The sequence below is a fragment of the Pipra filicauda genome, unplaced genomic scaffold, assembly GCF_003945595.2.
Source record: "Pipra filicauda isolate LSUMZ 115617 unplaced genomic scaffold, ASM394559v2 scaffold105_size2325265_pilon, whole genome shotgun sequence".
Lineage (NCBI taxonomy): Eukaryota > Metazoa > Chordata > Aves > Passeriformes > Pipridae > Pipra > Pipra filicauda.
In genome coordinates, this window is record NW_024103496.1 from 1,349,509 (window position 1) to 1,365,454 (window position 15,946).

Genomic DNA, 15,946 nt, shown 5'->3' on the forward strand with positions numbered 1-15,946 from the left:
GAATGCAATTCATGTGTGGTGAAATTTTGACTGCTAGAAGTGAAATCAACCAAAAAGATTTTACACTAGAATGACCTGTTGCGAAGTTTTGTCTCTTGGAGCACAAAATATTTTTAAACTTATAAATGAGAGTCATTCTAACCTAAAACTAGCCCAGGCCATGTAGTCAAGAATATGCCTCAGGAACAATCCTGCTCTAACAGGAAATGGCCAGAATGATCTAAAAATTATTTCACATCTCAAACTTTGTAGCTTTTCGAGGGCTCTAATTAGGTGTGTCATGCAATAGAAAGGAGGCAATCAATATAGATCTGGATATACTGCAAGTGGAGCAATTAAGGAAAATCATATCTTTTTCTTTGAAATATTTAATAAAATAATGGACATATACTTTATAACCAAATTTTACGATGTGATACTTCTTAACAAAGCTTCGGTTTAGTGCTGTGATAGAAAGGAAACAGACTGATTCACAGCAAACTGAGATCATTTCTTGGATTGCATCTGAGTGTGAAAATATAAAATTGACATTATGGAAGCTATGAAATGTTTCTACAGTGGAATGAATCACTGGCATTGACAGGAAGAAATTGGATAAGTATGTGATGAGAAACAAGTTCTAGTATGAGAAATACTGTTTTTATGATAATTTTTTTTATTTAATTTCTCCTTCCCCTCCCCTCTTTCCCTTTCAGGGTAAATGGAAAGCTGGTGGCATTGAAGGTGATTAGATTACAAGAAGAGGAAGGAACCCCATTTACCGCTATCAGGGAAGGTATGCACTCACTTTTAGTGATTATGTATGGGTATTTTTGTAATTGCATTGCACTTCTTATTTCTGTGCCATGCTGTAGTGAATAGCTTGAGAATTCAAATTATATGGTTACGTTCTCAGTAGGAAGAAACTTTGGTGCTTCAAAAACAAAGCCTCTAATGTGAGAGTTCTTGTTAAAGAAGGCAGCTCTGCCTCTGCTTTGGCTCCTCTTAGATTTACTATACAAACAAGTACTTAAGAGGACTTTTAATGTGGGTATGAGAAGTCACCCTGGAAGATGAGAGAGCTGTGTAAGACAAGTTTCTTGCCTGCAGGCAGCACCTAAGATGAAGGTAGATGTAATTTTTCATATGTACGCAGCATGAAGCAAAGACAAGCATTTCTTGATAAAGGCAATCAAAAGATCAGTGAGCAAAACTTCAGGCATCTTGGAAGCTGTGTGTAGTTTGAGACTGGCTTTTGTTTGTTTTTCCTTCCCAGTGGACTCTAACTTGCATGCCTTGGGAATGATTCCTATCTAGCACGCTTGGAGACGCCTGTTAAGCTTTCTGTTCTGCTCCTTTATCCTTCCTTATCAGCCTCTCGTGGGCCCTAGTGATGGCTGCATTATCTGAGTCTGTCTGTATCGAGCTCCTTTGCAGAAATTGCTGGATATGCTTTCTCTGCGTGGGCCTTCTCTGTTAGAAAGTACTAAAAATGAGCCTTGGTAGAGAAATAATAAACTCTTTACCATCACACCGCTGATTCAGACTCATCTGCAATTGGTAGTGAACTAAAGAGATGAAACTGTTATGGTTTTGAGGGACCTTTTAAAATTGCACTGTCTTGGCATAATTCCCAAGGTAGTATGAACCAGGGAGGTACTAGAACATCAGCCCTCACAAGGTCCACAGCTGGCTCTGCATGTGAGGTGTGTGGCTTCATATGGTGTATGTCTGAATGTACAATGAGCCCATTCTGGAAGGGACTGGCCAAAAAAAAATCCACATTTCATGTGATTGACACCCTGAAGTTAGAAGCCTTTAAAGTACTGTGGATTTCCATCCCAAGGTTGTGCATTTTAAATGGCACTCTTCCACAAGGAAGGGAAAACCGTAGGTGACCAATTTATGAGGGAATTTCTTCAGTTCTTCTGTACTGCTTTGTTTGAGTAACAATTATTGAATGATCTGACACTTTTATTCAGAATGATATCCATTTTATCTGTGAGCTGTCTGTCCCTGCAGCTGTGCCGAGATAATGAGGTGTGCAGAGGGTTACGGGTGCAGCTTTCAATATTTGTAGTGCCGAGTTCAAGTCGTAACAGCCTGTGTTTCAAATATGTTTATTGTTCTTCAGGTTTATAGTTGATATGGTACTGACTTAATAACAAAATAGTAGATAGAGCTTTCTAGTGCCTTTTTAGTGACACTTAAAAGGTTTTTTAATCTGAGCTTGGTCTAGATGAAAGTTTATAGCACTATAACTGTCAAATACAGTATAATTTGTTTTCCTTCATAAATAGTTTGTTGTGTGAGCTCAGTATAAATAAGTATTCTTTAGGAGCAAGAACAAAGATTTTTTTTCTACTTGATTTCTTTTTTAAATTGCAAAGTTACACTTCCATGAAAATACTTCTCTCACTGTCATTGGAAAAGTTTCCTTTTGGCTGTGACTATAATACTGTGGTTGAAGCCAGTTAAAATTCTGGTGCTTTAATATTAGTAGAACAAAGCTCTTGTCTAGAAAAGCTCTTGAAGTTAATGATTAATACATATTTAAATGTGCATTGTCTCACTGATTTTGATGGGACTACGTGCATCCATTATATTTTTAAGTACTCATCTAGGCTGAGACTAGATCCAGAGTATTAGGCTAATGAGAGAGGTTTTTCTTGTGTCTTGTAGACCTTCGGTTAGATGGGATCAAACTTGCGTTATAGGTTATTTGTTTGTGGGTTGTTTTTTTTTTTGGTAAATGTAATCCTCTCTCCTAGATAGCAGAATTTCATTCAGATCTGTAAGGGCCACCTGTAGAAATACAGTCTTGTATGTTTTATATTATGTAGAAGTCACTCATACATGATGTGTTAGATGGGAAGGGAAAAATCTTTGTTTGGTTAGGGTTTGACTTTTCTGTTGTTGGTTTTGATTTTGTTAGAAACAAATATTAGGACCAGAAAAGTAAGGAAGGCTGTATTACAAATGTAATTTTCATAAGGTAACCTCAGTGATGTTGTGCCAGACCTGTATTATTTGACAGTAACAACTACTGCTGTGGACTTCACTAGCAGGACCTGAGGAAGCTGTTACTTTTGGCAGCATCTACTCTGTCGTGGACATACCGGGCTCTGTAATGCAGCCATGCCTGGTGTCAGCTACATGGGTGGGGAAAAAAAAAAAAAAGAAAAAAAGAAGTGCTTGGGTGAGCTCTTGAAATTATCTGAGAAGTTTGATATGGAAAAACAGTAAGAACGGGACTCTGTGTTAAGTGGGTTTTTCTTAGTCTTCATTGGATGAGTGGGGCTCCAGCTCTGTAATTTAGACTGGGACAAGTAGAACAAGGACAAATGCCGCTGAGGATGAGATCAACTTCTAATTTCAGTTTTCTGAGGAGTAGTGTTCCCCTAACAGAAGAATGCATGTATGGCGGTATGAGCCAGAGGTCTGTTGGGGGGCATTTCTTTCCAAGTTTTTTCATAATGGAAAAATCAGGCAGAGTTTGACCTTGACTTATTCCTTATTTTCTAATTTTCCATAAATGCAAGACAAATTCAGGCAAAAGTCTAGTTACTTGTAAATTAAAACTACTGTAAGTAAATTGTTTAACATTTCTCATGGTTTCTTGAGTGAAGGAGAATACCATTCCTGCTCAGTGCTCCTAATGGGGATGCTGTGTGATGTTAATTAGGGGGAAGTCACAGGCTGAAATCTTAAAGAAGTGGTCCTGCTGAGGGAATTTTGTAGCTGGCTGTGTACAGGGAAGCGTATTGTTACTGTTGTGACAGTAGCAGAATGAAGTGCAAAGAAAAACAACAGTATAAAAGAAAAAGACCAAGAGAAATAGGAAAATGTAGGACTTAAATATGGAATGTGTGACTGCGGAGACAAGCACCAACTTGGTTGAAACAAAAAGTGGAAGGAAAAATAAAAAAAACACCTGACCAAACAAAAAAAACAGCAAAGTTGCATAAGAAAAATCATAGTTAATGCCTGGGGGAGGTTTAGCTGAAACTTCAATTAAAGCTTATAACATAATTCTGCTTTTACAGCAGATATGGGTTTGTGTCTTCTACCATTCATCAAAGTTACATAGGTTTGAATGAAAGTAGGTAAAGGTGACACATTTATTGGTACTGTTCAGCTCTCTATTGAATTCCTAGAATAAAATTTAAAAGCAGTCTGTGCTAAATGTTCTTTCAACTTCTCCTGAGTCAGATGTACCAACATACAGCATGCAGTTTACAGGACGTTTCCCTCTGAATTTAACTTACTCAGACTGAGATAATCTAATTTACCTTTGAAGAGCCTGAGGAAAAAAAAAAAGGGAAAAAAAAAAGATAAAAAAGCCCAACTGAATCTGGTACGTATACCTGAGTGTGTTAAACATTTTATGTGATTATCTGATCACATATATGTGAGTGGTGCAGGCCACCATATTACTGTTGTGGGCTAAATGTGCCTTCAACTGTGATATCTGAGATACTAGAGTCTGAAAGTCATTTACGTGCTATTTTCTCACTTAAAATAAATTCTGTAGAATTCTGATTAGCAAATGATTTCTCGTTTAGTGTAGTTGTGGTTTATTCTTTTTTATGTAACTCTCATTATCAACTGTTCAGAGATGTTTCAGTATCACACTTGAAGTATGATTAAATCCACTGCAGCCGGCAGAAAAGTTCACTGACCTTAACTTTTGTCTCAGATATTTCATTCCCTTTATTTCCTGTAGTATCATATGGTTGCCTAGGCTAAATACTGAACTGTATGGTAGATTCTAATTCTGGGAACAGCTTGATTTACAGTTCTATAGTTATCTTTTTTTACTTCTGAGTAATAATATTGCTCATACAGCATGAAAAAGATTTTACTTTTGGGGTATGTATGTAGACATACATACTTGGCTTTATTGGCACTTTGCTTCTGAGGTTAATTTGCTTACTGTGTTCTCAGGCAATAAAATTCTTTCTTCCCCATCCTAATTGTGAAAACTTTTTTGCATTTGGTTTTCATTTTCCACCCCTGGAAATATTGCTGTTTACTATAGTAATAAAACTCTGTTCCAGTGTTTTAGCATATGGTAATGTTTCATTTCCCATAGGTCTAGATGAAGTTTCAAAGCATCATCCAAGCCAGGCATGTTTTGTAGGTATTTTGGTACTTTTCATTTAAATGCCATGGATTGGGCCACTTTCAGTTTATTTCTCTTTATATTAGTTATTGCATTTACATCTTATAATTCATAGCTATTTGTACCAATTTTTGTTTCACATTTTAAAAGTGTTCAGGTGATAGACTGTCTCTACATCTTTGATTTGGCTGTTGCCCAGATAATAATTTTCCATCTACTCCACTGTCAAAGGCTGTGGTCTTTTTTTCACATATAGATAGAGGCGTGCAAAAATAGCACATTAGTGCTCTGGAAGCAGTCCGCTCTCTTGCATTATAAGTTTACAAAAAATATGGGATTTGCTTAATGAATTTCTTTAATTTTTAAAGAGCAGTTCATCATGCATACTGAGTAAGTTTATTTTGTGACTTGGAGGAGAAAACCTAGTGCATTTGAGTGCCACTACAGAGCATGGAGGAGAGATGCTTAACTCTTGGCCACAGGAGTCTTCAACGTTTCAGGCCTCTTCCAACTTATCTCACTGTGTGGTAGGAGGAAGTCTAGAGGAGGCCACCGAGATGATTAGAGGGATGGAGCACCTCTCCTATGAGGAAAGGCTAAGAGAATTGGGATTGTTCAGCTGGGAAAAGAGAAGGCTTCAGGATGACCTAATTGCAGCTTTCCAGTACCTAAAGGGACCCTACAAGAAAGATGAAGAGAGTACATGCTCACTACAGGAGCATGTAGTGAGACGACAAGGGGGAATGGCTTCAAGCTGGCAAAGAGTATGGTTAGATTAGATATGAGGAAGAATTTCTTTACTGTGGGGGTGGTGAGGCCTTGGAACAGGTTGCTTAGAGAAGATGTGGCTGCCCTATCCCTGGAAGAGTTCAAGGCCATGTTGGATGGGGCTTTGAGCAACCTGGTCTAGTGAAAGGTGTCCCTGCCCATGGTAGGGGGATTGGAACTAGATGACTTTAAGATCCCTTCCAACCCAAGCCATTCTATGATTCTAAGAGAAACAAAAAATGAAAACCTGAAAGAGTCTGTAAGAAATAAATTAGAATTTGCCTTTATTCTCCAGGACACATATTATATAATATTATATATTATAATATTATATATTATTATATATAATTATTTTGTATTATAATATATATTACATTATTCCCCAGGACATATTTTTATACCAGACAGAATTTCTGAGGTTGGGAAGGTTTTCTGAAGCCTCCCTTTCTGAAATTGTCAGGCTGAATGGGCTAAATCTTCACAAAACTGTTCTGTGGAAAATTGAAACGGAGTAACTGCTAAGAAAAGAATACAGGGACAATCAGCAGTTTGCCAAGAGAAAGCTCTTACCTAAGTGTATGTGTAATTTATTGCACAGTGTTCCTAATTGATGCACAATGGAAAACACTGCTTTATAGTAACAATACTGCAAGTGATGTAAAGCAGCTGTGCTTCTGTATTACCCTAGAGAAATAGCACGGTGTGTACCCGTACCATCTAAGGAAGAGCTCCAGAAAATTGTATTTTTACTGAGTAGACATAATGCTTGTGACTTCATACTAAATTATTACCTGAGTTATTGCAAGCACTTCCCAGCTCAGTGATTTTTGACTGATATATGGCCTAATGATCTTTAGAACACTTAAGTCAACAAATGACCTCATGGCACTAGTTAGATGACTCTTGGTGATAAGCCTCCTATTCATTGTATTAGAGTAGGTCTGGAAGGTTGTATGCTGTAGGTCAAGGGCACAGTGAAACAATATATGCCTTTTTTTTTTTTTTTTTAAAGTCATTGGTTGATTGGTTGATCTACTGGTAGAAGGTAAACATGAAAATTGCAATGAAAATCCTGTCTTCATCTTCCAATAAAGAATAAATTATTCTTTTTCTCAGAAGTTAAATCATCCACTTAGAAAAAGCAAACCTATTCATTTTATGCAGCATTGTTTAGGCAGTTTTGTTGGTTTTTTTTGTTTGGGCTTTTTTTTTTTTTTTAAATAAGGAAGCTTGACAACTGCTTTCTTTTGAGTGATAGGAGTTTGGAGGACTTTCATATTTCCTTCACAAAGTCCAGTCAAGAAATTTAAACTTCCATAACTGAAATGCCTAAAAGCTTCATGTGTGTTTGGCTCATCAAGCCTCAGGGAACTTCAGGAGATTACATTTAAGATGATGGAGATGTAACTATTCTGAGCATACATGTCACATGAGTTACTATAGGGGGTTTGTGTCTTTATGTTTTCAGAGTGTGAGGATAAGTTCACTCTCCTCAAAAGCCACATTGCTTTGGAACATTTAAGTAAATAAAGAAAGGGACAGTAGCTTGGCTGTAGCTTGGGGAACTTTTTTCCTTGCCTACAGAGTTGGCAGAGCTGGTGCCTACTGCAGGCTAAATAGCTACAGCTCAATTAACTGTAAAGTCCCTGCAAAGCCAGTTCAACTTGTAGTCGTAATAGCTTTGTTTTTCAGTGTTGTTAAAAATAAAACACACAAGCCAAGAACCTCTGGGACGCTGTGTCGTTGGATATTTAAGGTCAAGAAGTATTCAAAAGTAAGAGACTCTAGCAATTTTTATTTCTGTGTCTGAACTGTTTCTGTTATGGTGTCATAGTTTGAAATTGGCCCCCCTGAGAGGCTGGGAGGCGTCAGAGGTGACTGGGTGCCAGGGCAGTGTTCCCTGGAGAGCCACTCACCACCCATGTTGTTCGCTTCTCCTCAAAATCATATATCACAGCACCGGAAGCTGTTGGCAGTTCTGTCTTGGTTGTTTTGCTGTTGGTGTCTGCTGCGTGTAGGTGGAGAAGGCCAAGGGGCCACTGGGCTCCCTCTCTCCCCCTCCGGGGGGAAGAGGGGAGCCCTGCGGCCCCCCTAACTCTGCCTAGGCCAGAGTTAGAGACAGCACTGGAATGAGTGCATGTTTGTGAGGGATGCGACTCACAAACAACTGGTAAGTGGGAGAGAGAGAGAGAGACAGGCCCTGCAGCCAGGCCCTCTTCTTCTTCCCCCCCACCTTTGCAGCCAAGCTGCAGAGGAGGGCTGTTTTTCCCTCTCGCTGTTTAGTGAGAGTGGATGTGAGGCTCAGCATTGGAGCAGAGCCAAGTGGACGGGCCAGAGGAGGCTCGATTGCTAGGGAGAAGGATCCCAGGCAAGAATTGGAGACGGACCCCAGAGAGAGAGAGAGAGAGAGGGGCCCGGAGGATGTCTCTGCCATGATCTAAAGCACAGGACAGCTGAAAACCCGAAGGAGGAATCAACATTCCAGGACACAGATGCTTGATAAGCTGTACTACACTGTAACAGCCTATGAACCGAGGTACGAGAGAGAGATATCACACAGCAGCAGAAGAGCAAGGACTCAAAGCTATCTTCTTGGACTTTGTGAGGAGCTGACTGCAACAAACAACTGGAACTTGGTGAGGGGGGAGCATTCAGGCCCAGAACACTCCACAAGAGGGACTGGTTACTCTCCAACCTTGAAAGGCTTCTTTCTGTACTAAAGTTAAAGGAAAGGACTAAAAGGACTGACAGAAATGTAAATATAATGTATATATAGTTGCTTTTAGTTTGTACAGTATATTTATTTGTGTAAATAAATGTATATACTTCCCCCTTCCCCTACAGAAGCCTCCGGTCTGAAAGTTTCTCTCCAGTGTTAGGATAAATTGTGAGAACGGGGTGGGGGGAAGCCTAAAAATTGGATTTTGGATTTCTAATGTGGCTCAAACTGCCACATATGGTCATCCTGCAGCCTTCCCCAAACTGTGTGATTCCTCAAGATAAAAGAGGAATACAGGATTCCCAAATTAAGTGAGGTTGGGCTTCAAAAACTACAGGACATTTGGAACAGGATGTTCCTGGGACATTTTTTATGAAATGTAGTCAGCTTTTAAAAATTCCATCACTTTCAGATGTTACTTATTATTAAATACCCTCTCACAATGCACATAAATGTATACTACTTCTTCTTGAACATTAATAATATAAAAATTGCCTTTCATTTCTGCAGGTTTCTTTCTGAGCATTTTTTTGATACTGAGATTTTCAACTATGTGTCATTTGTGCTTTCTCCTGCATATGCTTTTGTATATGTCTAAGAGAAGTGTGTTAGATGTTTGGTGATGTCATTATGGAACTTGGAAGCAGTAGGATCTTTCATCTTTACTCTGCTTTCCCTCCTGCTGTTCTCCCCAACCCTGACTGGCTGCTAATTTTTTTACTGACAGTGTCCTAGTTAGAAGAGCCGGGACCAGTTCTTCACTGTATGGATGTAACCCAAAACTGTGTATTCTGTAGCCTTCCATGCCATTTCCCAGAAACTGTTGTCAATAGACCATTTACACCATTTGCCCAGAGCAACCTGACTCCTCAGGCTATAAACTGGGTGTTAAGAGGCCCACGAGATAAGAGGATGCTCCTGTCCTCACACCCATTGTGGGACTCCCCACCCTGAGGGAGGTACTGGACATTCCTGCCTGAACTGGAGAATATATAATCTTGGGGTTTTGGGACTTTTTTAACCACTCGTGGGATTCAGAGGAAGACTGCAGACCACCACTCTCAACCAGACTGAGACCACCACTCTCGACTGGACTGCAACCACCACTTTTCAACCAGACTGCAACCACCACCCTCGACCGGACTGCAATCACCACTCTTGGCCAGACTGCAACAGCACTCTCACCAACAGGTTTTTCCCCTCTCCTTTTACTTTGGACTCAGGGGGCCCAACAAAAACCACTCTGTTCATGCCCCAGGGTGCTGGGTTATACATTTGGGTTTTGTGGGTTAAAACCGACTGTTGTCTGTATAATCATATTTATTGTATTATTTTATTAAATTGTTATTCTGATTTATAATCTCTCTTTTGAGTTATTTCCCCTGCCGGTTTACCTTTAAACCAGCACAGACAGTTATCATTTACTTTTCCCTGCAGTTGGATTAGCTGGCTGTAACAGGTGAACTGAACTCCTAGTCATCTCAGATGAATGTGGGAGAGCCAATAGTTGTCCAATTTCATATAGAGTGCAAGTGGTTACTATGTTATTATTTTTTTCTGCTTTTCAGTGTGTACAAATTGCACTGTGCTACTTTCTCACTTCTTTTTAGTGGAACAAATGAAAGCTTTTGTCCATGTAGGGTGCTCAGAAACAGTAGGGATTGAAAAAGTCTGTCCTGCTTGTTTCTTTGTACCTTGCTATTCATAGGCTGAGCATAGCTTTTCCTTCCCCCCTGCTTTTTTTTTTTCCCTCTGACAAATTAGTGGTTTTCTCAATTAGAAACCCTTCAGGAGAGATGGGATTACATAAATGTGGCATAAATTATGGCGTTTCCCTTTGAGAATCATTATATAAATTTTAAACTCTATAATGAACTCCCATCATTTGGGAAAAGTGTCATGCTTTTCTGAGAAGTATAAATGCAAATTCCAAATTATCCAGCTTCATAGAGCTAAATCTGTTCCACAGAATATTCCATTTCCTCTGTCCTCCTCCCATTCTCCCTCCAATATTTTATCTGTAGCCTTCTGAGATGGAAAACAGCTTTGTAAATTGAATCTTCATTCAGTACTTTTGATGTGCAAGCTGTGACCTTCTTCTGGCTTCTGTTCTTGAGCACAGTTCAAGCAAGAAAAGAATGGTGTGACACTTTGACGATTTCTTTTTTTAATATGATCATTTTGCCATCAAGAATTCTTTCCTCATCCTTGTAATGTCAGCTTAATGGCAGACCTTTCAGGTTCTGCCCTACTTCCACCAAAGAAGTTGTCAGTGCTCACATAGAAGGTGCTGGATAAGGGATCTTGTGCTAGTTCCAGTGCTGAAAGGTTACAAACCCATTAGTTCAGAAATGCTGTTGAACCCTTCTCCATGTGGCATTTGCTTACAGTTTCCTCTGCTCTGAGTTTCAGGACTCTCTGACTTGGCTTTTGCCCCTGCTGAGGCTTTCTGCTCAGAGCAGTTTTCTTCTGCTCAAAACCATTTCTTCTCTTCCCTATTTAATGTAGGAGTCAGAACTGTTGCCTTACAGATTCTGGGCTACTGCTCTCACTACCCCTGATAGTATGACAGGAAGGGTAGAAAAACACGACAATTATAGAATATGGAGGATATAAGGAGGGTGGCAATCCCATCTATAAGTCGTACAGAACCCTTATGCAGTCCTCATGACTTTCTTGTTTGAGTGGAAGTTGTTAAGTCAGTCTTTTTATGCTGTATGCAAATTCAACCTCCTCTTATAGCACATTTTGCCACCATAAAATGTAGAGCTAAGTTAATCCTTCTCCAAGTAGCGTTAGTTTTTACCCTGTGACCATATAGCAGTTGGAGTGGATGTATTTGGTGATACAGATACCAGTTTCTTAATATGAATGGAGATGATAGCAAATGATGGCATATCTCAGTTTGAACTGCTTAGAGACCCTAAGGCACCCTTCAAAGTGCCAGTATCTTCCATGGCCACCTGATGAAATAAAAATTTGATACCATCTGGTGTTGAGGCAGAGGAATGTCTCCTGAACCTAGCCAATTTTTCTAATTGTTTTTTCTTTGTTATATCTCCCTTTTGCAAAAGGAATAATCTAAACAACAATACCATTTTGCCTTGTGGTGAAAGTAGAGACTTCCAATCTGCACAAAGTCATTTGCCTTTGTCAAGACCTTCAGATGTTTTGTGTGTTTTTCAACTGCTGCCTCCTGGACTTTGAAAATACCAGGACGAGGTGACAACTCAGTGCTTGAACTGGTTTGGTCAGCTTGAGTTTTATCCATGGTCTTTTGAACATATAAAACTAGTAGATGACTCTTGTATCTCAGCAGAATTGGTTTCAATTTTGGGTAAATGCAAAATAAGGACGTTAGAAGGTTGTGTGGTTTCCTGGTGTTACATCTCTCCCCCTTGAAGGAGATACATCACTACATATGTGGAAAGAAGTGTATGGGTACGTAGGCGTATTTTGCGTGCATATGTCTCCTGTATGTCTTTAAGACTTAAAAAGCCAATTAACCCAAAGAACCAAATCCTTTTTGAAGGGTGCATATTGTCTTTGATCAGCTCAGAGAATGTCTAATGTGAGTTGGACTTGAAGCCGCATCTAGATAAAGATAAAATTCTTCCTATGAAAGTTGTCAGAAGTGATGTCTAAGACATGTGACCATCTTCTTGCTACTGACTTATAAACATGATCAGAACAGCTTTGTGTGTTTTTAACACAGAAAGTTCATGAATGAATTATTCTAATTCTCCTGGTGTGTGTAATTTATTTAAAAATATGATATGAAGCAGTCTTGGTTCTTCAGACACGAGTATAACAATGAGTATAACACAGTACTTTGCTGAAAGTTTTAAGGATGAATTGTTTCTAAACTTTGAAGCAGTTGAGAAATATTTTCAGCAGCCTGCATCTTTGTACTACCATGAAATATGGCAGCAGCCACTGTAGTTAAAAAGAAGCACTAATGCCTTCCTCATAGGAAGGAAAAGATTAATTTTAATCAAGACAGAGGAAAAAGTGGTAACAAATACATCTTAAACTAAAGTTATATATGTGAGAAAAAAATACATATTTTCTTTTTCTCCTTTGCTTTTTTTTCCTGTTTCTTCACATGTTCCTTTTTTCCTTTGCTTTACCTGCTGTCAGATGCTGTAGTCATAGTTGTCTAGGTGAGACCATTCCTTCAGGAGACAGCACTGCACCTTTTCCTCTCTTGTATTATTCCATAGGCTGAAGATTGTGTTGCAAATATTTTAGTTCAATTTCTCCTTTTTTGCTGGGAGATTTATCATTCAGGAATTATATGAAACTGAAATAAATGCTTCATAAAGGGATTTCTTCTTGCAGCATGGGTGGAGTTACTGCTTTAGGGCTTTATAATCAATATGAAGAGAGTAGCATTTCAAAATTAGAATTTGACCTTTACTGTCTTCTTTAAAGCAATGAAAATGAATATCCACATCATTTTACTTCTGAATGTTCCTCCTGAGTAAGCAATATTAAAAAAGAAGCTGATAATATATCGCATTTTTCTGCTGAGATGAAGGGGAACTGGATGGTTCAGAGACAGGTAATAGGATATTGTGACCTTCCACCTCTGACCCATTTATTGAAATAGAAGCCATGACTGTGGAGTCTCTAAAAGTCACCACTATGGGATATACAGTTGTAGAGTCTGGAACTTTGTATTTCTGAACTTTTAAGGTCTGAGCCACTTGTCACAAACTTCCACAGCTTCTCAGCTGGCAGCAGATTTAGCTGGAGCCAATAGAAAAATGAACTTAACAGCAAAATGAATGGAGGAAGGCTTGTAAATAAGGATGTTTTAGGTGTACTAAACTCAGTTATTTGTATCTGTTCTGATCTGATATAGCTTGTTTGTCATCCATGTTTTGTGATGCTTGATTTAGAGTTTGTCTAATCAGTGCAGAAGTGGTATTGACTAGTTTTCTTTGACTTTGACTTAGTTGTTAGGAAGGGCTTAATGCAAATTAAGATTCTGTGGATTTTTCTCTTGAGGAAATATTCAAAACTTGCGCTGCCAATGACAGGTAATTTATATTTTAATTTATATATTAACTTTTCGCTCTGGCCCTTATGTGGAAGTTTCCTAACACCTTTTCTTTGTCTACAGGTAACTTAAGCTGAGAGTTAATTCTTTGAAGCCCATCTTAGTTGTATAGCTCAGGTAATTAGATCCATGGGTTTTATTTAGACTTAATTATCAGCTGGTTTTCCTTGAGCAAAAGCAATCGAGGAAGTGAAGAAAGTGGTAAGAATCTTGGTGTACTGGCACGCTAGCTTTGCAAACAGGGTGATGGCAGTGCCAGTGTGGCTGGCTTCCATTTGAAAACATTCTCTCTTCCCTCGTGTCTCCTGAAACTTGAGAGGACAAAGGAGCCCCAGTTACCGTGATAGGTTAAAAACAGCTAATAAAAAAAAAAGTAAATCAAAACTGCTTGCGATGCCCTAAGATCCTTAAGATCCTCAGATCCTAGTATATAGAATTTTAATATAGCTTTTAATACTTTAACCACCCTTTGTCACCCTTTATGCCAAATTCTTGAACTTCTGTTTAATGTTCTTTTTCAAGGAAAGATTTTAGCAAGAACATCCAATCTGTTGAAGATGTACCTAAAGAACATAATATACACATTGTAGACAAAACTATCCAGAAGGCCCAGAATTGTTGAAATGGTTTCAAGCAGGATGGTAGGTGTTGACAACAAGGAAGATATTGAGGAAGGAGGGGTCCTAGAAGACCACCAACTCAAAGCGGGAAGAGTGCCTAGGGGAGGGCCTGAGGCAGGTTCGGGGGACGGACAGTTTTTGGGACCATGATGTAATGGTTGGATATGATAATTAGCCAGTATTATAACATTGTAACAGCTAGTCTGTGTGTTTATGCTAAATGTATTTTATGCACCTTAATGCCTTAATTAAAGACCTGCTCTATACCTTACTTTACTAAACTGTTTAGAGAATTTTTCTTTGATTTTAGGCAACACTTGCAAACTAAAAAAAAAAAAAAAAAAGAGCTCTCATCATATTTCAAAGTTTTAGTTTGGAAGCAGTCAAAATTCAAAATTGACATACCTTTATGTGGTCCAAATATTTCCAAAATTTTATAACCAGTAAAAATATAATCTACTCTACTTTTTACACATTTCACACACACATTCTCTCACTCACTTTCCTTTCTCTCTCTTTCTTTGAAATCCAGGACGCGTGCTTGCTATTTTCCGTGCTGTGAGGGCTCAAAAAATGTGTTGAATAATGGTGAGAAATTTTTCATGCAAACATGCACTGGATTGTGTAAAGGTTTTATTAAGAAAATGAGATGACATGAACCCCCAACCATTTAGCATATTAACCTCTGGACAAGGTAAAAATTTGCCTTTTTTTTGTTTCAGTTCTGGTTTTCTCAGTGTGGCAGTGCCTACACTGCTGCTGTTAGGAAACTGCCAGTTCCTGAAGGGGCATCTAACACAAAATAAAACCCAGCAAGTTGCAGGCCCATTGACAGAAAGCTGTAAAGAACTTCCACACTTTTCCAAGTTACTTTATGTATTTGTAGTTCTAAAAGGTATTTTTCAATTTCCAATTCTGTGTTTCTCGGAAGGTCTTGGTTATAAAGCTGACATGGTTGAAATACTGGCTTTGCATCAAGGTTTCTAACAGAATTAGCATTTGAATCACTTGAGGCCCTATTCACAAAGCAGAGGACTATTTGCATAATCAAAAATGCTTTATTTTGCATGCCGGTGGAGAAGCCAAGGGTTGTAGCTGCAACTCACAAACAAAATTCAAGTGATCACATTGATGTATGTCTGTATGCTGCTGTCTCTCAGTCTTGCTTGTACAAATTAGTACCAATCTATATAAAGGCAAAAGAAAAGGTTTTGGAGCAGTATGTAGTCTCCATTAAAAGCCTGATTAAACAGGCTTGGCTTAAGTTATCTGTGTAAGGATTAGATGGACTTCCCACTCTACCAAACGTGGATGAGTTTTGTGGGGACTTATGCAGATGGGTTGTTGCAAGACAACGGATACCTTTCTAAAAATATGCTCAGTAAAAATTTATGAGCTTGAAAACTGCTTCTTGTGTTGAGGAGGTCAAACTAAATATCCTGTGTACCTGTGGATAATGTGTTCAAGACATTACCACCTTTCTGTCGGATTTCTGCCAGTACTCCAAGAGTACAAATTAAATTAATTTATTTAAAAATATACTAATTAAAAGCTTGAGGTTTAAATAAAAAATAAAAGAAAGTGAGATTTCAAGTAAATTAAAACCATCAATAATAGGTATGCTTCTGAAAAGAGAATCTATGGCTTTGAGCCTTTGGTAGGACAGTGTG

At 38.6% G+C, this 15,946-nt stretch overlaps 1 protein-coding gene across 3 annotated transcripts in view; it reads left to right on the top strand.

Annotated features, from left to right (window-relative positions):
- Positions 1-15,946, top strand: part of CDK14 (cyclin dependent kinase 14) — a 314,193-nt gene that overhangs the window by 104,678 nt on the left and 193,569 nt on the right. For all 3 annotated transcript variants that reach the window (XM_027749121.2, XM_027749124.2, XM_027749122.2), the window contains one exon: positions 696-775. In XM_027749121.2, the coding sequence (XP_027604922.1) occupies positions 696-775 (80 nt within the window). The remainder of the gene's footprint in view (positions 1-695; positions 776-15,946) is intronic.